The sequence below is a fragment of the Acomys russatus genome, chromosome 5, assembly GCF_903995435.1.
Source record: "Acomys russatus chromosome 5, mAcoRus1.1, whole genome shotgun sequence".
NCBI classification, from domain to species: Eukaryota; Metazoa; Chordata; class Mammalia; order Rodentia; family Muridae; genus Acomys; species Acomys russatus.
In genome coordinates, this window is record NC_067141.1 from 29721208 (window position 1) to 29746679 (window position 25472).

The 25472-nt window shown below is 41.2% G+C and overlaps 2 protein-coding genes across 3 annotated transcripts in view; both read left to right on the plus strand.

Moving 5' to 3' along the window:
* Macrod1 (mono-ADP ribosylhydrolase 1) overlaps positions 1–25472 on the plus strand; it is an 899697-nt gene that overhangs the window by 453520 nt on the left and 420705 nt on the right. The window lies entirely within an intron of this gene.
* Positions 1–25472, plus strand: part of Atl3 (atlastin GTPase 3) — a 40439-nt gene that overhangs the window by 8859 nt on the left and 6108 nt on the right. For both annotated transcript variants that reach the window (XM_051146044.1, XM_051146043.1), the window contains exons 2-9: positions 6285–6499; positions 6853–6996; positions 12480–12584; positions 13977–14027; positions 15355–15411; positions 15673–15765; positions 16951–17089; positions 25265–25392. In XM_051146044.1, the coding sequence (XP_051002001.1) occupies positions 6285–6499; positions 6853–6996; positions 12480–12584; positions 13977–14027; positions 15355–15411; positions 15673–15765; positions 16951–17089; positions 25265–25392 (932 nt within the window). The remainder of the gene's footprint in view (positions 1–6284; positions 6500–6852; positions 6997–12479; positions 12585–13976; positions 14028–15354; positions 15412–15672; positions 15766–16950; positions 17090–25264; positions 25393–25472) is intronic.

The following is a 25472-nucleotide window of genomic DNA, read 5'->3' on the forward strand; positions in this document are numbered from 1 at the left end:
TTATATTTGTGAATTTTTTTGGGTGATGGTGGTAATAGAGTCTCATGTAGCCCAGGGTATCTTTTGTCTCCCTATGATTCTGAAGCTAGCCTAAGAAGCTTGATTCTCTTGCCTCTGCCTTTTGAGTGTTGGGATTGCTGGCATGTGCCACTTTCCCTGACCTGATAACTCTTAATTATAGTCCGATAATATTGCAATGAATGGAGTAGTATGTACACATCTCAGTGGAAACAGGAATGTGCGAAGGGAAACTGTTTATTGAGCACCTAACCTATGCTCAGGTTCCTGCCCTGCCCCGCCCCCTCCCTTTTTTTTTTTTTTTTGATACAGCATCTCACTGTGTAGGCCATCCTGGACTTGAACAGATAAGGTACCATAGTTTGGGTTTGAATCAACCATTTTTCTGATTCTTCCTCCTTCTTGCAGCTGGATATTAAGTTTTGGAGACCAAAATGGTAATGTTTTCTAGAGTTACAATGAGGCAAAGTTATAGACTTTGATTATGCCACATTTTTTTTTTTTTTTTGATCTGGTGTTTTGGGGCATTGTTTTGGGAATTCTTAGGACATAGTATGGAACAAAAGACAAAAAAAAAAATCTTGTCCTTATAGAACTTATGTTTTGGAATAGAGCAAGCCAAAATTCAGGTCTTGCCCTGTCTTGATGCTGGAGTCTACTTCTATTCATTTTATCATACTATATGAGAGGGCAGGTGAGATAGTTCCCAGGTAAAAATGCTGGCTGCTAAGCCTGTTATCCTGAGTTCAATTCCTGGGACCTACATGGTGGGAAGAGAGAACCAATTTCTGTAAGTTTTCCTCTGATGTCTGCACATGCATTCAGACATCAGTGCAAGCACACATACACACACAAATAATAAAGGAAATAGAATTAAAAAATAAAACCAAGTACTCAAGAGGGTGGGGTGGGTGATGCAGACAAGGGCAATTGAGTATTGGAGTCTGAACCAAAAGCAAGAAGCATTTCAGGCCTTGGGATACATGGTTGCATAGGTCATCCACTTGAAGTTGTGGAGTTAAGACAAGACTGGAGCCTTAGCTTTCTCCCTGTGGATATACCAGTGAGAATGGAGTTTACAAGCAGAATGAGAACTGTCAGGATAGTATGGGGAATAGTGAAAGCTTTTGACTTGCAGGATGGAAACTTAGCTTTGAGCCTATTAAGTATTGTTGTGTTGCTAGGGACTTTGTGCATATTAGGCAGGCCTCTGCCACTGAGCTGCATCCCTATGCCTTGTGATTTTGATAGCTTTTAATGTGGCTGCCTTCATGATATACTTATTATTTATATTTTGAATTTTTGAGACAGGGCTTCTTTTTATAGTTCTGGCTGTCCTGGAACTCACTCTATTGACCATGCTGGTCTTGAACTCTGTGTGCCACCACTGCCTGGCTATGACATGCTTACTATATAAAGAAGTATGAGAGTTCAGTCCCAAGGGCTGAAGCAGTGATGCAGACAAGGGAACAGTCAGAGACAGCAACTAGACAAGGGTGAAAAGGGAACAGGCATGCTGGTAAGGGACAGGACCTGAAGGTTTCATGTTTTATCCCCCCCCCATGTCCTCTATGAAGGCAGGATTTTTTGTGTCTTTGTTCAGTGTTATATATCTTGAGTTCCCTAGACAAGTATGCACATCACTGTTGAGATAGACCGACTGCGTCTCCCCGCCCCCCCAGCCCCAGCTCCTAAGCTTTTTTGTTTTTCTCTTCCCCTCATGTTTTGATTAAGGAATCTCAATGACTCTGGAGTCCAAGATAAGTCAGCAAAGGTCCTTTATCTGATATCTAGAATGGGATGAGTTGAAGTGAAGTTTTTGTTTGGGAAATCAGTAATAAAACCCTGTTATATCTTTAGGAATCAGGATGGTGATGGTATTGTAAAAAGTGGGGTGCTCAATGTTTATAAATTGATGTTGGTGATGCGTACATTTCAAAGTAATTTCTTCCCTTTTCATGGCCCAAATCAAAGGGACACTTAGTGAACACTTACTCCTTTTTAGCCTAGTGGATGTTAATGACTGCCTATATTCCTGATAAAAGGACACGCAGGACCATCACAGCTCTCACACTCATATAGTCTGTTTTCCTTTACTCTTGCCTGACATATTGCAGGAGCCAAGAGAGGAAAAGATGGGTAAAAATGTTCTTTTTCTTCCCTATGTCCTCAACAGTGTCCAACTTTTCTTGAAGTGCAGTTTGTTGTGTATACCTGCATACCTTTTGTCATTGTATTATTCCATCTTGCCTGTAGCCTGTACAGTCTTATCTTTCATTCTTTTGGCTGATAGTGCCACCAGTATCTTTAGGATCTGCGTATGACCCATGTTTGCTGTGTGTCATTCTTGTTCAATTATGTTGTAATAGTAAAATATATGAAATTGAAAGATCCAGTGCATAAACTTAGTAATACAAATCTTGGGAGAATCTTGTATAGCTTACTTTATTTGGTTGTATTTGAAAGTTGTTATGTTACTGAGGTAAACAAAACTGACATTTTCTTTTCCATGAAAGTGGAGTGGAGCTGAGCGTGGTGGCATACACCTTATATCCCAGCACGCAGGGAGGCAGAGACAGGCAGATCTCTGTGAGTTCAAGGCCAGCCTGGTCTACAAAATGAGTCCAGGACAGCCAAGGCTACACAGCGAAACCCTGTCTCGGAGGGAGCGAAAAGTGAGCTCATAGGTACTTGTACATGAAGGCCAGGCCCTGACTTTCTTGTGCTAGTGTCCTGTACTTGGCCCTCAGTGACTTGCTGATGTTCCTGCGTCCATCCAATTGAAAAGGGGAATGCATACCTGGAAGTTGCCTGTTTTTTATTTTATTTTATTTTGATTACTGGTCAAAACTTTCATGTGTCATAGGATCACAAAGTTGGTCTGGAAATGTATTTCTTTGGGGTAGTTATATGTCCTGTTAAAAACTAACATTAGGGGAGGGGAATGAGCTAGACAGTAATGACTCGTTAAAATTCTATTCCATAAACGACGTCTGTTTACCTCTGCTCTTAAGGGCCCGACCAAAAACTAAGGCACAATTCTGTTAAAGTACACTCTGAGGAACCAGTGAGTTTATTGGGCTTCCCAACAGAACATAGGTGAGGGATTTCTTACAGGAGTGTGAGTGCTCCTCCCCCCAGTAGGTCACAACTGGAAAGCCTTTACCTAGAGTGTTAGTGCAGATAAGGCACAGTTGCATACAGTAGGTATCTTAGGGTTACTATTGTTGTAACGAGACACCATGACCAAAGCAACTTGGGAGGAAAAGGTTTATTTGGCTTAAGCTTCCGCATCACAGTTCATCCTCACAGGAAGTCAGGACAGGAACTCAACCAGGGCAGGAACCTGGAAGCAGAGCGGATGCAGTAGCCATGGAGGAGTACTGCTTGCTTGCTGGTTTGCTCCCCGTGCTTTCTTAGGGAACCTTGCTCAGCTTGCTTATAGAGCTCAGGACTACCAGCACAGTGGTGTCCCTACCCACAATGGGCTGGGCCCTCTCCCATGACTCACCAATTAAGAAAATGCCCTACAGGCTGTGGACAGCCTGATCTTGGGGAGGCATTTTCTCAATTGAGGCTCCTTCTTTTCTGGTGACTCTTGCTTGTGGCTGGATATTACTCAGGTTAGGGTCTTGTGACCTCTTCACATTGAAAATAGTCAACAAACCCAACGGGGACAATCATTTTGTAAGAAGCTGAGCACTCCAGGATGTCAGTTTTTTGGTTGCATAAGTATATATGTATGCAAATGCCAAATGAAACCCATTACTTTGAGGAGGGAGGGAGGGAGGAAGAGAGAGAGAGAGAGAGAGAGAGAGAGAGAGAGAGAGGAAGAAGGAGGAGGAGGAGAGAGGAGAGGAGAGGAGAGAGGAACGGCAAGAGAAGAGAGAAGAGAAACATAAACACAAGACCCAACACTGTTACATAACAAGAGGAGGAAATCAAGAGTATTGGGATGTTACCACAAAAACTCAGCTTTCACCTTAAAGAAGAATAAGAGATGGTTTGTTCTGGAGCCATATTTGAGTGACCATGGTCTAGGAATAAAGAGTTAGGCTACCCTAAATCTAAGGAATGTGGAAGCAGTTTCATGAAGTTTTGTAGTTTTACATAACTTAAAATATCAAGGGCATTTTAAAATACATTGGTGGGCCCAGCAGAGAGGTAGTTACAACAAGATAGGGAAAGCTTTTTCGTAGGCCTCAGATGCTGTCTGATGACATTCTTTAGCTTTAGGTTGGTGGAAACTTTTAAGTTAATGGATTCCAAAAGGTTTTCATTTGTTAGTCACAGAATGCTAGTCACAGAGAGATAGCCAAGGTGTCTTAGAGTTTCCACTGCTATGAAAGGGGCACCAGCGGGCGGTGGTGGCGCACGCCTTTAATCCCAGCACCTGGGAGGCAGATGCAGGCGGATCTCTGTGAGTTCGAGGCCAGCCTGGTCTACAAAGTGAGTCTAGGACAGTCAAGGCTGCACAGCGAAACCCTGTCTGGAAAAAACAAAAACAAAACAAAACAACAACAACAAAAAGGACACCAATGACCATGGCAACTCTTATAATTATTTTAAAAAGTAACCTGCTAGCTTCCCATCATCAAATGATTTATTTATTTTATGTGCATTGGTGTTTTCCCTGCATGTATTTCCATCTGTTCTTTTGTATGAGAGTAAAAATCTTTGGGTTTTGGATTTCTCTGCTGCTGTGGCAACAGTTAAGATAACTAGATAGTGGCACCTGCCTCTAATCTCAGCCTTGTGGGCCAGAAGGAGGGTCCAATAAGCTGGCAGTGACTGCCGCACCATCCTAGGGGGATCTGAACTTAGGTCCTCAAGCAGTTTAGCTTCCAAGCCATCTCCTCAGCCTGTTCTTTTTTTTTTTTTTTTTTTAAGCTTTACTCTTAAAAAGATTATTTTATTTTATGTGTATGAGTGTTTTGCCTGCATATATGTATGTGCTCTACATGTGTGTCTGGTACTCACAGAGTTCAGGACAGAGTTTTGGATCCTCAGCACTGGAGTTATAGATGGTTGTGAGAGGGCATGTGGATGCTCGGAATTGAACCAAGTCCTCTGAAAGAGCAACAAGGGCTCTTAACAGCCGAGCCATATCTTCAGCACTTGTCTTTTTTATTGTTTAAGACAGGGTGTCATTCTGTGTCCCAGGCTATCTTGGAGGTCGTTATAACTCTTTTCTTTTGTTTTTCGAGACAGGGTTTCTCTGTGTAGCCTTGGCTGTCCTGGACTCACTTTGTAGACCAGGCTGGCCTTGAGCTCACAGAGATCCACCTGCCTCTGCCTCCCGGGTGCTGGGATTTAAGGCGTGCGCCACCAATGCTTGGCTCATAATTCTTCTTTCAAGTGTGTGAGTCCCAAGTGGTATTTTTGACTCTCCTCTTGGAAACTACAGATAAGAGCCACTGATCTGGGATTTGCCTTTTTATTCTCTTATTGATACTTTTTTGTTTTATTTAAAATTTTTAATTATATTTGTTGGTCTGTATGTGTGTGGGTGCATGTGTTCTATGGTGTGCATGTAGAGGTCAGAGGACAACTTGACAGGAGTCCGTTCTTTTGTATAGAATTCAGGTCACTACGAGTTCTTTACCTCTTAAAAAATGTTTTTGGGGTCAGTGAGATAGCTCATCTGATAAAAGCACCTGTCATGTAAGTCAGACACCTGTGTTAGATTCCTGGATCTAGTGGTGGAAGGAAAGAGAGCAGTTTCTGAAAATTATCTTGTGATTTCTACATGTGGTATAGCCAGGCTGACCTGGAACTCAACTATGTAGCCCTTAAACTCACAGAACACTGTCTGCTTTTGCCTCCTGACTGATGGTATTAAAGATGTATACTGCCACTTTTATTTTTTGAAGATTTATTTATTTATTATTATGTATACAGTGTTCTGCTTGTGTGTACACCTACACACCAGAAGAGGGCACCAGATCTCATTATAGATGACTGTGAGCCACAATGTGGTTGCTGGGAATTGAACTCAGGACCTCTGGAAGAGCAAGCAGTGTTCTTAACCTCTGAGTCATCTCTCCACCTTGTAAAATTTATCATCATCATCAGTGGTGGTGTGCATGCCTTTAATCCCAGTACTTGGGAGGCAGAGGTAGGCGGATCTCTGAGTTCTAGGTAAGCCCGGTTTATAGAGCAAGTTTCAGGACAGCCAGACCTATACAGAGAAACCTGTCTAAAAAAACAAAACAAACTAATAAAAAAAAAACCCTTAATTTCTTTTTGTCTCTAAATGACCATAGGTGATGCCATGGAGAGTGGAAAACCTGGTCCAGTACAGGTTGTTGTGGTTCAGAAAGAGCAACATTCCTTTGAGCTAGAAGAGAGAGCCTTGGCCAGCATCCTCCTGCAGGACCACATCCGAGATCTTGATGTGGTGGTAGTATCAGTGGCTGGGGCCTTTCGAAAGGGCAAATCCTTCATTCTGGACTTTATGCTGCGATACTTATATTCTCAGGTGAGGAAGATTTAGTTTATTTCAAAGTAGAAAACGAGAAAAGTATGTTCATGAATTATCTTTGATGTATAAAAGTACATAAGATTTGGTGAGAGCTGGGAGTGGTAGCGCGTGCCTTTAATCCCAGCACTCGGGAGGCAGAGGCAGGCGGATCGCTGTGAGTTCAAGGCCAGCCTGGTCTACAAAGTGAGTCCAGGACAGCCAAGGCTACACAGAGAAACCCTGTCTCGAAAAACTTTAAAAAAAAAATGGTGGTAAAGTGCTTCCCTAGTGTGTGTGAGGCCCTGTATTGTATCCCCAGTGTCCCGGGAAGTGAACCCAAGATGTAATGGAACATCTTGTTTCTCCTGTAGAAGGAAGGTGGTCATCCAAATTGGTTGGGAGACCCAGAAGAACCACTGACAGGATTTTCATGGCGAGGAGGCTCTGACCCAGAAACCACTGGGATTCAGATTTGGAGTGAAGTTTTCACTGTGGAGAAGCCAGGTGGTAAAAAGGTAAGGATGTTAAAGAAAAGAAAAAGACTTAGACATTATAACAGAATAACCAAATGAAAACATATTTCCTCTCTTTTCTTGAGGTAGAGTTGTTTTGGTAAGTGTGCCAGGCTGGTCTGGAGCTCACTGGGTACTCCAGGCTGGCCTGGAACCCAGGGAACCCTGCTTCAGGTGCCACTGCGCTGGGATTGTAGGTGCACACTACCTTGCTTGGCTTGAGATGAGAACTTTAACTTATACTGTGTTAATTCAATCAAAACGTAATTCTGATCCTCGTAAGTCCATGCTGACTCCTATCTCCTAATGTAATTGGTTTTATTTTCTGTTGAGTTTTTTGACAACAGATCCTACGTACTTACATCTAGAGCCTTTACTAAATAGCAAGCCTGACTCAGGGAGGTGTTAGTTACATTTTATAGTAATGTTTGCTTTGTAAAACTGACTACAGACTCAAACATCCCTTCCATCTTTGAATTCCTTTAATGAAAGCCACTCTGCTGTTTTTAAAAAAATGTTGTAAAACAAAAGAAAGCAGCTATTAGAGCAGTTGGTGCTGTTCATACCTGTAGTCTTAGGTCACAACTCAGAAGGCATCTGGGCTTCTTAAAGTGTACATAAACAAGCTTGGCATGGTGACTTATGCCTGTAGCCCTACATGCTAGAGGCCGGGCGGGAAGATTGGCACACATTTGAGGCCAGATGAGTTGTAAAGTGTGGGACCCTGTTTCAAAAACGAAAAAGTGGTTTGGAAGTTTACTGTGTCAGTGTGTGCTGTGAGTTTACTGTGTCAGTGTGTGCTTTGAGTTTACTGCGTCAGTGTGTGCTGTGGGACTGTTTCTCTGTGTTGAGTACACATGCAGCTTCTGCTCTTCAGAGCTTCCCATGGGTCCCTTGTGGCCTCTTCAGTCTCAATTCCCTACCTAAGACATGTGGGATAGGGAGCTTTTGCTCAGCTGGCGTATCGTACTGATGATTCAGTTCATCCTGTGGAAGCGTCTGATTCACTGGCTTTTGGTGTATATATAAAGCTGAGCAGGTATTGTTGACATCTGACTCTAGAATATTTCAGTACCTCAAAAGAGGCCTCCAGTATTGTTGGCAGTCACTTCCATCACCAGCTCTTAGGAGGTGTAGCCTGGTTGGGGAGCTAGGTGGGTTGCACTTCACCTTCCTCTCTCTCCCTTTCTGTCTGTCTTCTTCCTTTCCCTGCCTTCGTGTCTTTTCTGGTACTGGGAATTGAACCTAGGACGTGCTAGGCAAATGTTCTACCTCACAGTTACATCTTCAGCATCTCCATGGAGCTGTCTATTCATATGATACAAGTGAAATGATGATTTTTGGGTCTCGCCTCCTCCATTCAGCCTAATTCTCTTATAGCATTCATTAGTTCTTTAATCTCTTCCACGACTGAACAATATTCCGTTATATGAAAATACTGTAACTTTTTTACTCATAGTTTGTGAATATTTGGGTTGCTTATACCTTTCATATATTATAAATAATGCTGCCAGGACATGCCTGTAATCCTAGTGCTTGGGAAGCTGAGACTTGAGTTTCAGGCTTGAGCTAAAGTGTGAGACCCTGTCTACACTAACCTCTCCCCTTAGAATAAACACAACAGAGCTTGGAGAGTTGGTTCAGTAGCTCAATAGCATTTGTTGGTGCTCTTTTAGAGGACCCGGGTCCTCTAAAAACACTGATACACAAAATCTTCACATACACAAAATAATAAAATAAACACATCTAAACATAAAGACAAAAAACACTGCTTGCCATAAACATCTATCTGCAGGTTTTTCTAAGATTGAAGCTCTCTTGTGTCTGTCCATATGTTTGCTTTTTGTGTCTGTGACAGATACCTGAGATACAACATAAGGGAGGAAAGATTTATTTTGGTTACAGCTCCTGAAATGTCAGTGTCAACTGTTTATTGCTGGGGCCTGAGGCTAAGCTGAAAGATAGGAAGCATGTGATGAGGCAAGGTTGACTATCGTGGTGGAAGCATGTGGTGGAGCAAAGCAGCTCACTTTGCAGTGGTCAGGAAGTTGGAGACCCACAGGAAGGGCAAACACATGCTTCAGAGTTATGTCCTGAGTCACCTACTTCCACATTCAGCATAAACTCATCAGTGGCCACCTTTGATGAGGGCAGTGCCCTCACACGATAGTCACTTCTTAATATTAGATTCAGCAGCTGAGGACCAAGTCTTCAAGAGCTTCTTGGGAAAAATGGTACATGTGTCTCTGTCACGTGGCAACTCTGTGACTAATTTTATTATTATTTTAAGATTTACCTATTGGCACATTCCTTTAATCCCAGCACTCGGGACGCAGAGGCAGGCAGATCGCTGTGAGTTTGAGGCCAGCCTGGTCTACAAAGCGAGTCCAGGACAGCCAAGGCTACACAGAGAAACCTTGACTCAAAAACCAAAACCAAAACCAAAACCAAAAACAAGATTTCTTACTTGTTATGTATACAGTGTTCTAACTGTATGTAACACCTGCGTGCCAGAGGAGGGCACCAGATCTCTTTATAGATGGTTGTGAGTCACCATATGGTTGCTGGGAATTGAAGTCAGTACCTTTGAAAGAGCAGCTAGCACTCTTAACCTCTGAGCCATCTCTTCAGGCCCTCTTTATTACTTTTTAAGCTTTCAAAAAAATGTATGGGTGTTAGGCCTACATTTTTTTTTCTGTACACCATGTGCATGCAGTGCTTACAGAGGCCAGAAGAGGGCATTAGCTCTCCTGAACTGTGCTTAAGGATGGCTGTGAGCCAGAAATGTAGATGCTGGGAATCAAACTCAAGTTCTCTGAAGAGCATCCAGTGCTCTTAACCACTGAACCGTCTCACCAGCCTGCGATTAACTTAAAAAAAAAAAAAAAAAGCCTAATACCTTCTAAAGATAGCTCTACCAGCCTATGTATATATTAGCAGTGCAGGAGACTTTATTTTCTACATGTTTCCAGCATCTGATACTGTTTTTTCTTTATTTTTTTTTTCCCTTCCTTCCTTCATTTCCTTTTGAGTAAAATTAGATTTTAAACCAAAGTTGGTCTCCAATTTGTTACCTTAGCCTCCTGAGTCCAGTGTGCTTGGCTTATTTGTTCTTTTTATGTGTATTAGCTTATTTGATGGCCTGTATACACCTCTGAATAGTCCCCACTCCTTTTGTTTTGAGACATCTGTGGAGTACGTGTGTTTGTGTGTGTATTCCTATGTTGGTGCATATGCCTTTGGTGTCATCCTTAGGAATTTTATTTATCTCTTTTGAGACAGTATATCATTGACCTGGGGTTTACCAGTTAGACAAGACTGTTGGCCAGTGGGCCACAGGGGTTCTCATGTCTCTGCCTCCCCAGTGTTGGGATTAGAAGTGCACACCTTGAAGTCCAGGATTTTCACATGGGTTCTAGGGACTCAAACTCAGGTCCTCATGCTGTGAAGGCAAGAGCTTTACTAACCAAGCCATGTCCTCTGCAGCTCTTTTGTGTGTGTGTGTGTGTGTGTGTGTGTGTGTGTGTGTGTGTGTGTGTGTGTAATAGCCAACTTTGTTGGAGTTATTTTTATAAAACTGTTTGTTTCTCTTAGTTTCTTTTCTTTTTTTTTTTTAAGATTTATTTATTAAGTATACAGTGTTCTGTCTGCATGTATGTATACCTGCATGCCTGAAGGGGGCATCAAATCTCGCTGTAGATGGTTGTGAGCCACCATGTGGTTACTGGGAATTGAACTCAGGACCTCTGGAAGAGCAGGCGGCACTCTTAACCACTGAGCCATCTCTCCAGCCCCTTAGTTTATTTCTTAACTTGGCTACCACACAAATAATTGAGACTCTTATAAAAGGCCTCACAACATAATCTGAGAAGTTTAAATCTGTTCTTAACCCTCTATGCTAATTTGCCTCATTCCCAGCAAACATCCCAATGATACTTGCACTTTGTAGTGTTCCTCACCTCCAGCTCCTTCCTCCTGATTTTTCTTGGACCACTTTCTGTGGCTCAATCAGTGCTTCCTCTCCTAACTTCTTCCCTGGCTGGCAGGAAGTCCTGCCTTATTCTGTCCTCTGCCTATTGATTGGTTGTAAGCTGCCTTATTGACATAACAGGACAGTTGGGGAGCTGGGTTTATATAACATTTAGACAGGAAATCAAAATTTAAACTATACAATAATCTTATGTCTACGCAACTTAGTAGGTATGAAGTGCTAAGTCATTGGTTTTCATTTGTATTTACTAGTAATGGTATTGAACATTTTTTTCAGGTATTTAAGAGCCATTTGTACTTCTTTGGAGTAATGTCTGTTCAAATCAAATCCAGAATTTAAAATTTTTTTCATTTTATCTGTATTGATGTTTTGCATATGTGTATGTCTGTACCACATATGTAACTGTTATGAGATGCTGTGTAGGTGCTGGGAGTTGAACCCAGGTCCTCTGGAACAGTAGCAAATGCTCTTAACTACTGAACTGCCTTTCTAGTCCCTGACTTATCTTTGTAAATTATGTTACAGATAGCATATTAGCCAGGTGTGGTGATGTACACCTTTAATTCCAGAACTCAGGGAAGCAGAGCAGGTGGATCACTGAGTTCAAGGCCAGCTTGATCTGCGGATGGAGTCCAGGACTGCCAAGGCTACAGAGAGAAACCCTGTGATTCATTTTCTTATTGTGACTAGAGAAGCAGTAGACATAGATGAGCACATGTCTCTATGGTAGCATATGGAGTCTTCTGGTATGCATGCGGTGGTGTAGCTGGATCAGATGGGAATTCTATTTTTAATTTTTAAGCCACTGATTTCCATAATGGCTCTTCCAGTTTACATTTTCAATAAGTAAGTATTTTTAGAATTTAATTTAAAAAACCGTCAAAACATGAAATGCTTGTAGGTAATGAGATGTAAGTGGCTGGCTATGACATTGACGGTTTCCTTTGGGATAATTTTATTCTTTTTTTTTTTTGTTTGTCTGTTTTGTTTGTTTTTCGAGACAGGGTTTCTTAGTGTAGCCTTGGCTGTCCTGGACTGGACCAGGCTGGCCTCAAACTCACATCAATCCGCCTGCCTGTGCCTCCTGAGTGCGGGGATTGAAGGTGTGTGTCACCATGCCTGGCTTAAATTTATTCTTCTTCGTGTTGCTCCATGTGCCAGGTCAGAGAAGATACTCCCCAGTGAAGTGCTATTATCAAACCAAGGCACCTAATTGCATTTTTTTGATAGAACCTACAAGCAGTGTTGGGTGGCTTGTGTAAATGCTACTTTCAAAATTTCCTTTTGATTTTTGAGAAAGGATGTCATTCTGTAGCCATGCTGAACTTCTTATGTGGTCCATGCTGATCTTTAACATATGGCTGTCCTCTTGCCTTAGCTTTTTAAGTGCTGGGATTACAGGATACCAGGGCCAGCTCTGTACTTTTGATTTCTTCTTCGCATTCTCCCTCTCTTTATTTTAACCTTTCTTGTTTTTCCTTTCTCGTTTTTTTAGGTTGCAGTTGTTCTGATGGATACCCAGGGGGCATTTGACAGTCAGTCAACTGTGAAAGATTGTGCTACCATCTTTGCTTTAAGCACCATGACTAGTTCTGTTCAGGTAAGATTCTCCTCAGCTCTCTTCCTTTTTCCCACCTTCTCCCTTTCCCTCCCTTTCTCTCTTCTTCTGGGGATTGGCCCTAGGATCTTGACAGTGCTAGGCAACTATTTTATATTGAGCGCTGTAGTCTGTTAGTTATTTTTTGTTATAATGCAGTTCTTGTGGTTGTATATGAGTGGGATTTTTGTTTTGTTTTATTTTGCTTTATTTGTTTTTCAAGACAAATTATTTATTTCTCTGTGTAGCCTTGGCTGTCTTAGAACTCACTCTGTAGACCAGGCTAGCCTTGAACTCACATAGATATGCCTGCTTCTGCCTCCACAGTTCTGGGATTAAAGGTATGTGCTACCATCCTCTGGCTATAAATGTCCTTTTTAGACTATGTTCTAGTTTGCTTTTCTGTGGCTGTGGCTCTGATTAAAACTAACTTGGGGAAGAAAAGGTTTATTTGGCTTACACTGATAGATCATGATCCATTATTGAGGGAAGTCAGGGCAGGAACTCAAGGCAGGGATCTGGAGACAGGAACCATAGAGGATGTTGCTTACTGGCTCTTTTTGTTCATGCTTAACTAGTATGTGTATGTATCTATATCTATATCTATATCTATAAATATCTATACATATATATAGGTCAGGCCTACCTGCCTAGGTGTGGTGCCACTTTCAGTGGGATGGACTCTCCCACATCAATCACTAATCAAGAAAGTCTCTTCGTGGCTCAGTGGTTAAGAGCACTGGCTGCTCCTCTAGAGGACCTGGGTTTAATTCCCAGCACCTCATGCAGCTCATAACTGTCTGTAACTCCAGTTCCAGGTGATCCATGGCACCAGGCATGCATGTGGTGCATATAGCGTGCATTCAGGCAAAGTACCCACACACATAAATAAAATAATAAATCTTAAAAAGAAAGAAAAAAAATCTCTTCCAGTTATAGCTATAGGACAATCTGATTGAGGAAATTATTCAGTTCAGGTTTCTGATTTTCCAAGTGACTTCATGATGGTGTCAAGTTGTCAAAATTTAACCAGCACAAACTACACACATAACTTAAGCTCTTAGAAGCACAAAAGAAGTTACTTTTTTTCTACTCTATATAGTTATGTACAAAGTATTTTAAGAAAAATCTAAACCTCTTAAACTGAAACTACAAAGAAGGAATTTTGTGATTTTAATCTTATATTCTTACTTTTTCCAAAAGACAAATAATACATTCAATATTCAGTATATATGTGTGTGTGTGTATGTATGAATGTATGATATATATATATATATTCCTCATATGCTTAAATGCAAATCCTCAATTGTACAAAGCTCCATCTAGTGCTCTAAGCTTATTTGGGACTTGTCTGGGGTAAGCCAGAGTGCTATCAATCTTGATTTTGTTTTCTAGATTTACAATTTATCCCAGAACATTCAGGAAGATGATCTTCAGCAGCTACAGGTAACAAGAAAGGGCAATGGGAATAGTGGGTAAAAGATAAAATATCACATATTTGCTATCCTATATGAAATCTAGACATGAAAGAAGAAATGGGGCCTGTCTGAGTACAGGAAGGAGAGCAGAGTGGAGGAGAGCCGGGAGAAAAAAGCAGTGGGTACTGGGAAGAGGTGGTTAGTTGTTGCAGTACTTTGAATCTCCAGCACTCACATAAAGTGAACAACCGTGTGCTGGCGCATGCTTTTTATCACAGCACTCAAGAAGTAGAGGCATGTAGATTTTTGTAAGTCTACATAGTGAGTTATAGCATGGTGGTCTGTTAACCCCAGTGCTGGAGAGGTAGAAAGAGCAGGCTCTCTGGAGCGTACTGACCAGTAGTCTAGGCAGCTGGCCAGCTCCAGATTCAGTGAGAGACACTGTCTCATAAACTAAGGCTGAAAGGTATAGAAGACACCTGACATGTCCCCTGGTCTCACACCTGCCACAATACGCATAAGCATCTCACATCCACCCATGTGTGTGTATACTCAGTCACGTGCATATGCACATGCATACAACACACACATTACACAAGTACAGCAAAAACACACACATAGAAATGAAAGAAATAAAAGTAAACAGCTGCAGGTATGTACTTCTCATACATTTATTTGTTTATTAATTTGTATTTTGAGACAGGATTGCTATGAGTATTGGGATTGAATTTGGGTTGATGATTTATTTCCTCAGCCTCAGGGCTTGATTTTTTGCTGTTATTAAGACTGTGCACACTGCTCTTGTGAGAGTACAGACCTAGAGGCAGATTTCCAATCATTTCTTTAGTTGTCAGTCCTACTCCCACTTCCTTCTTGCAAGGAACTCAGTTTTTCATTTCTCAGCTGTTTAAGGAGTCTACTAAGAGAATGTTTTATTTTTGGCTCTCTGCTTCCCCCTCCACCCCCCCCATTTGTTAGGGGAGAAAAAAAAAAAAAAAAAAAAAGCCAGAAAGGACACTTGTTCTCTGTGCTCATAGTGACTAACAAATGCTCATGGTGATTAAAGGTTACCACACCTAGTCAAGTTAATATTTTGATTTTTTTTTTTTTTTAGATTTATTTTATGTGTATGAGTGTTTTTACTGAATGTATAAATTTGCCTGGTGTTGGATACCCTGGAACTGGAGTTTCTGAGCCTCCATGTGGGTGTTAGGAACTGAACCCAGGTCCTCTGGAAGAAAAGTGCTTTTAAGCACTGAAAAATCTCAGTAGTTCCCAAATATTTTACAAAAGAATACCATAAAACTCTTTTAAATAAAGTTGCTCTATAAACCACTAACTCTTCTATTTTAAAGCTCTTCACAGAGTATGGTCGTCTGGCAATGGATGAAATTTTCCAAAAGCCCTTCCAGGTAAAGCACTTGAATGTCATTCACATCTTTGTTTAGTTCATAGTTCAACAAACTACAGCTTACAACTCAGATCTGTACCTGTAAGCTACAGTTTGTTTTTTATTTTGAGACTGAATCTAGTTATTTTCCTCAAGCTGGTCTTCTTCACTATGCCCTTGCCCCCTTTGGAAAGACCAGCAGAAAGTAATATAGTAATAACGGTAGTTAGTCTTGAATATGCATTTATACAGTGTTGTAATTCTGTTCTGCTCTGTCATATAGACACTGATGTTTTTGGTTCGAGACTGGAGTTTTCCTTATGAATATAGCTATGGATTGCAAGGAGGAATGGCATTTTTGGATAAGCGTTTACAGGTAAATGGGAAATCTAAATAACTTTCTAAAGGTAGTGACTTTTTCCTTTGCTTGTGAATATTGTATTTAAAACATTTTACTAGAAATGATACTCTTACATTTTTATAAATATTACCATAATATTTTTTGTTTAAAATTATTTATTTATTTATTTATTTATTTTTTGGTTTTTTGTGTTAGCCTTGGCTGTCCTGGACTAACTTTGTAGACCAGGCTGGCCTCAAACTTACAGCGATCCGCCTGCCTCTGCCTCCCGTGTGCTGGGATTAAAAGCGTGCGCCACCACCGCCCGGCTTTAAATTTTTTAAAATTACATTTATTAATGTCTGTGTGATAGAGAAAGAGAAGCAAGTGCTTCAGTGCTTATGTGAAAGTCAGAGGACAGCTTGTGGGAATTAGTGCTCTCTTTTCACAATGTGAGTCTCAGGGATCAAACTCAGGTCAGCAGACTTGGTGGCAAATATTTTTACCTGCTGAGCCAACTTTCTAGCCCTAGACTAAATTTCTCATGATAAAATTGAAGCACCTGGGTGTATAATATACAGGCACTGTGGAGAGGAACTCTGGACAAAAGGCCATTAGAATTACAATTTCCAGGTGTTATTTTGAATCAGATTCTACATATGCCTTTAGAATGTCAAGCAGAATAGTAGTTCTGTTCTTATTCAATATTATTTGCTTTGGCGTATATATAAACAAGTCTAGCCTGTTCTCTAAAACTGAAGCACAGGGGACCTTTGTCAGTCACTGCCAGGTCATTGGACCCTCCTTCTGGCCCACAAGGCTTCTGTTCTTGAGTGTTGTGCAGTGCCTCTGAAAACTAAATTTTTGGCCGGGCGTGGTGGCGCACGCCTTTAATCCCAGCACTTGGGAGGCAGAGGCAGGTGGATCACTGTGAGTTCAAGGCCAGCCTGGTCTACAAAGTGAGTCCAGGACAGCCAAGGCTACACAGAGAAACCCTGTCTCGAAAAACCAAAAAAAAAAAAAAGAAAACTAAATTTTTGGTACCTGCTGTCAGCTATGGGAGCCTAGTACACATTAATGCACTTATTGCTTCTTGGGGTCCTGGGTCTTCCCATTGGTCTCTCTGATTCGTCAGTGGGTTGTTTTCTCTGTCTTTATGCTAGGGGCTGTCAGTGGGGAAAAAAACTGTCTTCGGCTGCTAAACTTGATTTTCCTTGGCAGGTGAAGGAACATCAACATGAAGAAATTCAGAACGTTCGAAATCATATTCATTCGTGTTTCTCCGATGTCACCTGTTTTCTCTTACCACATCCAGGGCTCCAGGTAGCCACAAGCCCTGACTTTGATGGGAAATTGAAAGGTGTGTTACAGACATTGCTGTTGTGTGTGACTTGATCTTTGCAACTCCATAGTGAGCAGTAAGAGTCAATTATGAGTCAGTGGCTGTTCTGAGAGTGAATGTGGTCTCCAAGGGAGGATAGTGTTCATCTAGCTCAGAATTCGCTCCTGACTTAATGTGGCCGTCAGAAGTGTTTTGTCTGTTTCACCAACTGAGAAGGAGGTGATGTTGTTCTTCAGGGATCTTTCTAAGAAACATAGTTCCTGCTTTATAAGAGATCAAAGTGCTAAATAAAGGAAGCCTGAAACCTAAGACATCCAATAAAAAGTACCATATATATAGCCAAATTACTGTTTCAACTTATTTGTGCTTTTAGCAAAACCTGATGTAATGTCAGGAAGTGTTGGGTCTGTGGTTGGTTAGAGAATCAGAGTTGGGATGCTTGGGTACCATTATCTTATTTTTGTTGCTTTTTCTTGGAGGCCTTGAGTCACCTAATGGCTGGCCCACAGTTTATACCTGTTAGGCGGTTTGTTTATAGGCTGATCTGAGCCTCTTAATTTTCTCTAAAACACTGATAATAGTAGCTGCCAGCTTTGCAGTGCAGTTGGGTTCCCAGTGTTGTGCAAAGTGCTTTACATACTAAGCTCACAGTAATTCCATGAAGTTGCATCATTTTCTTTATCTCAACATGAGGAAGTTGGCAAAAATGAGGAAAGTTAAGCAACTCACTCAAAGTGCTCAGCTAAAAGCGATGTGGCAGAGGTTCACATCCGGGTTCTGGTACCTTAGAGCCTACACCATGAAATAGAAGTTCATTGTTGTTTGGAGGAAGTCTTTAGAGAATATGTACTTGTTGAGTCACCAGGGCCACTTGCATTTTAAAAATAGTCTCGGTAAATAGTTTTGTTTGATGTAGTTGATCTAAGAAGAGTAATAGGGCCGGGCGTGGTGGTGCACACCTTTAATCCCAGCACCCGGAGGCAGAGGCAGGCGGGTCGCTGTGAGTTCGAGGCCAGCCTGGTCTACAAAGTGAGTCCAGGATGGCCAAGGCTACACAGAGAAACCCTGTCTCGAAAAACCAAAAAAAAAAAAAGAAGAGTAATATATTTTTGTCTAAGTCAGGATGTACAGACATGAGGCTAGAGAGATAATTCAGTAGTTAAGAGTGCTCTTGGATTCTGCTTGCAGTACACACATTAAATTTCTGCACTGCAGTTTCAGGGCATCTGATGCCTTCTGGCCTCCCTGGGTACTGGCATGAACATAGTGCATATATGTACATGTTGCCACATATTTATGCACATAAAATGGGAATTTAACATTTTTTTTTAGATTTATTGTATATGTATGAGGGTTTTGCCTGCTTATATGAATGTATGCCATGTGGGTGCCTAGTGCCTGCAGAACTCCGAAAAGTGTGCTGGATCCCCTGGAACTGGAGTTACTGCTTGTCGTGAGCCTGCATGTGGATGCTGAGAATTGAACCTGGGCCTCTGCAAGGGCAACAAAGATGCCAAGCTGCAGAGCCATCTCTTTTCTTCTCAAAGACCTATTTTTTTATTTAATGTATATGGGTGTCTTGCCAGCTTATACATCTGTGTACTGCATATGTGCATTGCTGGCAAAGGCCAGAGGAGGATGTCTGATCCTCTGGAACTGGAGTTACAGGTGGTTTTGAGCCATCATGTGGGTGCTGGGAATTAAACTGGAATTCTCTGCAAGTGCAGTGCTCTTAATTATTCTCTCTTACTACACACTCTCTCTCTCTAATAAGTATTTTTTACACACTCTCTCTCTAATAAGTATTTTTAAAAGGTTCGCAGATCATCTGGTCAAAATGCTATGAAACATTCTGAATTTGAGTGGCATAAACTTTACCTTCTGTTTGACACTTGCGTGATCTGTTAAGCAACTGGCAGTTTTCCTGAAGGGGATACCCTGAGATCTTATATACCTGGGTTGAGGATATAGGAACAAGGCCTGGATTTGGTAGGTGTGTCTGCTTAGGTAAGCAGAGTGGCTAGAACCTGTTACCTAAAGAACTGGGAGAGAGGGCTGGAGAGATGGCTCAGAGGTTAAGAGCGCTGACTGCTCTTCCAGAGGTCCTGAGTTCAATTCCCCCAGCAGCCCCATGGTGACTCTCAACCATCTGTAATATGATCTAATGGCCTCTTCTGTCATGCAGGTGTACATACATGTAGGCAGAGCACTGTATACATAAAAATATAAATCTTAAAATATATTAAAATAAAGAACTAGGAGAGAAAGTTTAAAAAGTTAAGTGCATTCTCGTGTGTGTGTGTGTGTGTGTGTGTGTGTGTGTGTGTGTGTATGTATGTATTATTTTTTTCCTTTTGTCTTTTGGAGGGGCAGTATCTCATCTAGCCCAGGCTGGCCTCAAACTCCCTTGGTAGCCAAAGGTAACTTTGAACTTATCTTCCTGCCTCTACCTCCTTACTACTGGGACTAAAGTATGTGCCACTATGCCTGCTGGTAATGTTCTTTAAGGGTTATGGCACTTTTTTTTTTTTTTTAACAAAATCTAAACTGTTGGACTTTTGTTTGTTTTGCATTGAGTTCTTGCTAGTTAGCCCTGGCTTACCTGGGAGTTGATGTGTAGACCAGGCTAGCTTTCAACTTGGGGCAGTTCTGTTTCCACCTTCTAAGTGCTGGGATTACGGTCATGTTCTACTGCTCCCAGCTTGGATACTTTTCAGTAGGTGAGTTTAGGGCTATGGATCGGAGTTCACTTTTCTCATGGTGAGCTCAGGTTACTATAGAAAAATGGCATCCTTTCTACTGAAGGCATTTTCATTTTGATATTTCAAGGCCTTCTGTTTTGAAATTCTGTTCATTTTAGCATTTTATTTAGAAAGTAGGAGTTTTAAAAGTTGTGACTTGAGGGTGTATCATGACTGGGATGCGTGTTTGCATTCCTGTGGTTGCTTTTAACAAGTCGCTACAAGCTGGGCAGTTTAAGACAAGAGATTTGGGCTGGAGAGATGGCTCAGACTGAGTGCTCTTCCAGAGATCCTGAGTTCAATTCCCAGCAACCACATGGTGGCTCACAATCATCTCTAATGTGATCTGATGCCCTCTTCTGGCCTGCAGGTGTACATGCAGCCACAGCACTGCATACATTAATAATAAATAAATATTAAAAAAAAAAAAAAAAAAAAAGACTGAGCCGGGCGTGGTGGCACACACCTTTAATCCCAGCACTCGGGAGGCAGAGGCAGGCGGATCGCTGTGAGTTCGAGGCCAGCCTGGTCTACAAAGTGAGTCCAGGATGGCCAAGGCTACACAGAGACACCCTGTCTTGAAAAACCAAAATAAATAAATAAATAAATAAAAAGACAAGAGATTTATTTCTTTACAGTTCAGAAGGCCAGACGTTTGAAGTATGGCTGGTTCCCTCCAGGGGCTCTGAGGAGGTCCCTGGGAAGTGATGGCAATCCTTGGGATTCACTGGCTCTGTCTGTGCCACTCTCAATTTGTTTGTTGCCATATGTGCCTTCCTTGTACCTTCTTCCTACCAGTGCGTCATCCTGGATTTACGGCCCTCAGCCATTGTAGGTCCTCCTTCTAGTGAATCACATTTGCTGGGGCACCTTCCACGTAAGGTCACATTTTGAGGTTACAGATGGATGTATGTTTGGGGAGGCAGCAGCATTTACTCTGCTGTTCACACAGTTTGCAGATGGTTTAGTCACTAAACAGAAAGTGTGTTGTTTAATGCTGTTTATAAAACAGCAAATTTAGGCTAAGCACTCTCCAATCTCACAACTAAAAACCATTAGTTCCCTCATTCAAGGTGGAACTATATATTTATTTTTTGAGAAAGGGCCTTACTATGTAGTTTTAGCTAGCCTCTAGAATTCACTATATAGACCCACCTGGCCATGAACTCACAGAGCTATGGCTGCCTCTGTTTCCAGAATGCTGGGATTAAAGGTGTGCCACCACCACAAACAGCCTCAAGGTAGAACTATAAAATACAATTATCAGGCTTAAGTCATGCTTTATATATATATATATATATATATGTGTCCAGGACAGCCAAGGCTACACAGAGAAACCCTATCTCGAAAAACAAAACAAAACAACAAAAAAAAAGTTTTGTTTTTAGATCTAGTATTCTGTTTTTAGGAGTTAATCCCAAATGTTTAAAAATTATGTTCAAGGTTATATATCTGGTAACACTATTATAATAAGGGATAACTTAAAACTAAATGTGTGCTTATTTGGAACTGTTTGACTTATCATATGTTAAATAGAGTATTAAAGTTCAGTCTAGGCAGGTGTGTGTGTGGTGGTGCACACCTGTACTCCCAGTAGTTGGAGGCAGAGGAATCCAATTTTAGGCCAGCATGGGCCACACAGAAGAGACCTTGTTTTTTGTTTTTTGTTTTAAAGCAATTACTAAAAGATTAGATACATACAGAGAAGTCAGGCCAAAATTATTAAATAGAAGATTTTGATCCAAAAATAGTAACTGTATTGTTTGAGAGGGCCTTGCTTGTCTTGTAGCCTTTGCTAATCTCAAACTGGCTATCTGCCATAGGCTAGCCTTGAACCTGCTCTTCTCCTGTTTTGTTCATCCCAGTGCTAAGATTACAGATTAGTATCACCATGCTTAGTTTTACAAGTACTTGTAAAACTGAAAACACTTAAAAGTATAATTTTCCATTTTAACCTCAATTTCAAAATCTGTGTGTGTTTAAGGAGGTACATTATAGTCAAGTACTATATAACTTTTCAATCAATATTAGCCTTTGTATAAAATGGCCCCAGGGATTACAAAGCCCACATGTGTCATATTTTGCCCTGTGTAGATTTGTTCTCATGCACTCACTAGACAGTGTTAGTACAGTGAGGAACTTAACTGATGGCACAGTTCTCATACTTCATCTCTTTTGCTAAGTAAAACATGACTGTACTTTTAGATTTATAAATGAATATTTTATAATTTTGGAGAAGCTTTTAAGGTTGAAGGGGTTTTATTGTATTTTTATTTTTTATGATTGTTTGTGGGCATGCCACTACTTGTTTGTTGAGGTCAGAGAACAGCTTTATGGGAAGGTGATTCTCTTCCACCCTTTGTGGGATCCAGGGATCAAACTCAGGTCATTAGACTTGCACAGCCAAGCCCCTTTTACCCACTGAGGCATATTGTGCCTGTTTGTTTTTGGAGACAATGTCTTGCTGTGTCCTAGAGTAGCCTAGAGATCATTATAATAGCTCATGTGATGACCCTGAACTCAATCCTTCTGCCTCAGCCTCCTAAGTGTGCCTTGAGACATGGTTTTATTGAAGAGTTTCCATGAAGAATAAATTCCAAATTGAGAAAAACAGAAGACTTGTAAATATTTGCTTAGGACTGGCTTGAGAGCCACACAGGTTTTTAAAGGTTTTTGGAAGCAGCGTCTTGAAATACAAAACCCAAACTGGCCTTTAACTTCCTAGGTAGCCTGGGATGGCCTCAGCCTGCTAGGTGCTGGTGCCACCATATCTGGCACCACATGTGATAGACTTTTAAGTAGAACTGATGTGGAGGTGGCTTAGCAGGTTAAGGTGCCTGCTGCCAAGCTTGCTGGCTGCAGTTCAGTCTCTGCTCAAGAATAAACCTAGTTCTGGTGTCATAGAAGCAGAACTGCTGTTTCTTGTAGAGGATTAGCTACTTTTTTTGTGACTTTGTTTCATCAAATGCAGAACGACTGTCATCTGCATAAAGAAAACCATTCACTGCCACAGGGAGATCACTATAGTGTCTCTCTCAGTGTTCCTTTAACCAAACACACTAGGGCTCAGTCTTATGACTGAGAGACTGAGCTCCACTGATATGAGGCAGTTCTTTTATGATTTAAAAGCGGTTATTTTAGAATAGCTTTAGTAGAGACATGAGTAGTCTGAGATCTGTAAATCTTGGCATCTGCACCCTGCTTGTCCACCACCATGTGTTTTTGAAAGTCCTTCAGTGTGATGAAAGTTGAAACCATAAAAAAAAAGTTTAAAAATAGATAAGATCTCATGCTTACAAAGAGGAGTGGAGAGATGATGGCTCAGTGAATAAAGGCAGTTGCTAACAAGTCTAATGACCAGAGTTCAGTTCCTTAGACTCACATGGTAAAAAGAGAGTGACTTCTACTCTGACTTCCACGCACACTCTGTGGCACATACACACAAGAATGCACACGTGTGTTCTTGGTTTTGTTTTGGTTTTTTGAGACAGGGTTTCTCTGTGTAGCCTTGGCTGTCCTGGACTTACTTTGTAGACCAGGTTGGCCTCGAACTCACAGAGATCTACCTGCCTCTGCCTCCCAAATGCTGAGATTAAAGGCCTGCGCCACCATGCCCAGCCACACGTGTGTTCTTACACTAACACAAATTTTAAAAAATTCACAGAGGAAGCAGGGCATGGTGGTGTACGCCTTCAATCCCAGCACAAGGCTACGCATACTTACACAACTAAGTTTCTGTAGAATAGTGTAGTATATCCACCACTTTATACTATTTTCAGTGTAAGATTTAAAATACAGTTTTTTAGATTTTATTTATTTGAGACAGAGTTTCTCTGTGTAGCCCTGGCTGTCCTGGACTCACTTTGTAAACCAGGCTGGTCTTGAACTCACAGAGATCTGTTTGCCTCTGTCTCCTGAGGGCTGGGATTAAAGACGTGTGCTGCCATGCCTGGCACTTTTGTTTTTGTATTTTATTTGTTTTTAAATTTTATGTGTATGGGTGGGCTCTTTACTGTTGAGCCCTCTCCAACCCCAGAAGCATGAGATTAGTAATTTGTCCCACATTTTCATTCTTTTTTTTTTTTTAATATTTTATTTAATTTTAATTTATGTCCATTCGTGTGGGAGTGTCAGATCTTGGAGTTACAGACAGTTGTGAGCTGCCATGTGGGTGCTGGGAATTGAACCCGGGTCCTTTTGAAAGAGCAGGCAGTGCTCTTAACCACTGAGCCATCTCTCCAGCCCCCACATTTTCATTCTTACAACTTAATAGGTTCATTTTTTAAAAAATACTTTTTTTTTTTTATTATTATTTTGTATACATGTACACTTGTAGGCCAGAAGAGGGCACCAGATCTCATTATAGATGGCTGGGAGCCACCATGTGGTTGTTGGGAATTGAACTCAGGACCTCCGGAAGAGCAGCCAGTGCTCTTAACCTCTGAGTCATCTCTCCAGCCCAATAGGTTCATTTTTTATATTATAATTAGGCTTATGGAGTGCTGAAGAGTTTTTTTTTATCTTGATACAGGAAAAATTTTATTTTGATTTGGCAATTGGGAGCTCATAAAGACATTAGAAAATGTATATAGCTCATACTTGTGGTAATTTAAATCTCCCGCATCTTCATAGTTGGATTTATTTATTTATTCTTACTTTGAGGAAAGGGCACCTGTACTTGAACCTGCTTTGAGAACCTTGTGCACACTGCAAAGAGTACATCCCTTCCCTGACATAATGGTGGCCTGGGAGCCACTGACAAGATACTTAGTATATAGCAGGAAGTACAAATGCTTCTACTTGGGTGGTTTTGTTTTGTTTTGTTTTGAGACAGGATTTATACAGCTTAGGTTAGTCTCAGAGTCACTCTGTAGCTCAGGCTGGCCGTGAGCCCCTGAGCCTCCTGCCACCTCTTCCTGTTGGAGTCACAGTGCCAGGCAAGAGCTTTCTCTTTAAGGCAAAAATCTTAGCAAAAATAAGGAGAATAAATAAATAGTGAGTTCTTGTTTACTTTAAGGGGCAGTGTATGGGTGCAGCAAAGGCACGGGCCAAGTGGAAAGATGATTTTGCTTTTGAGTACCTTTAATTCTTTAGAAAGAGTATAAGTTCTTGGGAGGCAAAAGCAAGAGGATTGCCAATCTGAAACCAGCGCTAGGGATGTAGTCAGGATTCTGTCCCTAAAGCCAAACCAAACCATGAAATTTATTAAAAAGCAAGGAAATAAACCAAATATCCCAGAAAAGAAACCGAGATAATGATATTCTGTATATTCTGAACTGGAAAGGACTTAAATGTGATAGGAAGGAAAGGCACAAATGTAAGCGCATTAGGACAGCAGTCTCTCCACAGCCTGGCCACAGCCGGAGGGTAGCAGAGTCTTCACCCCTCTGCATGGGCTCTGTTTTGTGCTCATTTTGACTTCTTGCTTCTTTCTTTATGGTCCTTTATACAGACATTGCTAGTGAGTTCAAAGAGCAGTTGCAGGCTCTCATACCATACGTACTAAACCCATCAAAGCTAATGGAGAAGGAGATCAATGGCTCAAAAGTCACCTGCCGGGGGCTGCTGGAATACTTTAAGGTAAATAGAAGTTTTAGTTCTAAATTTTGTTTCTTTGTAAAATTGATTTTTAATACTAGTTTTCTGGGGAAGACGGTCTG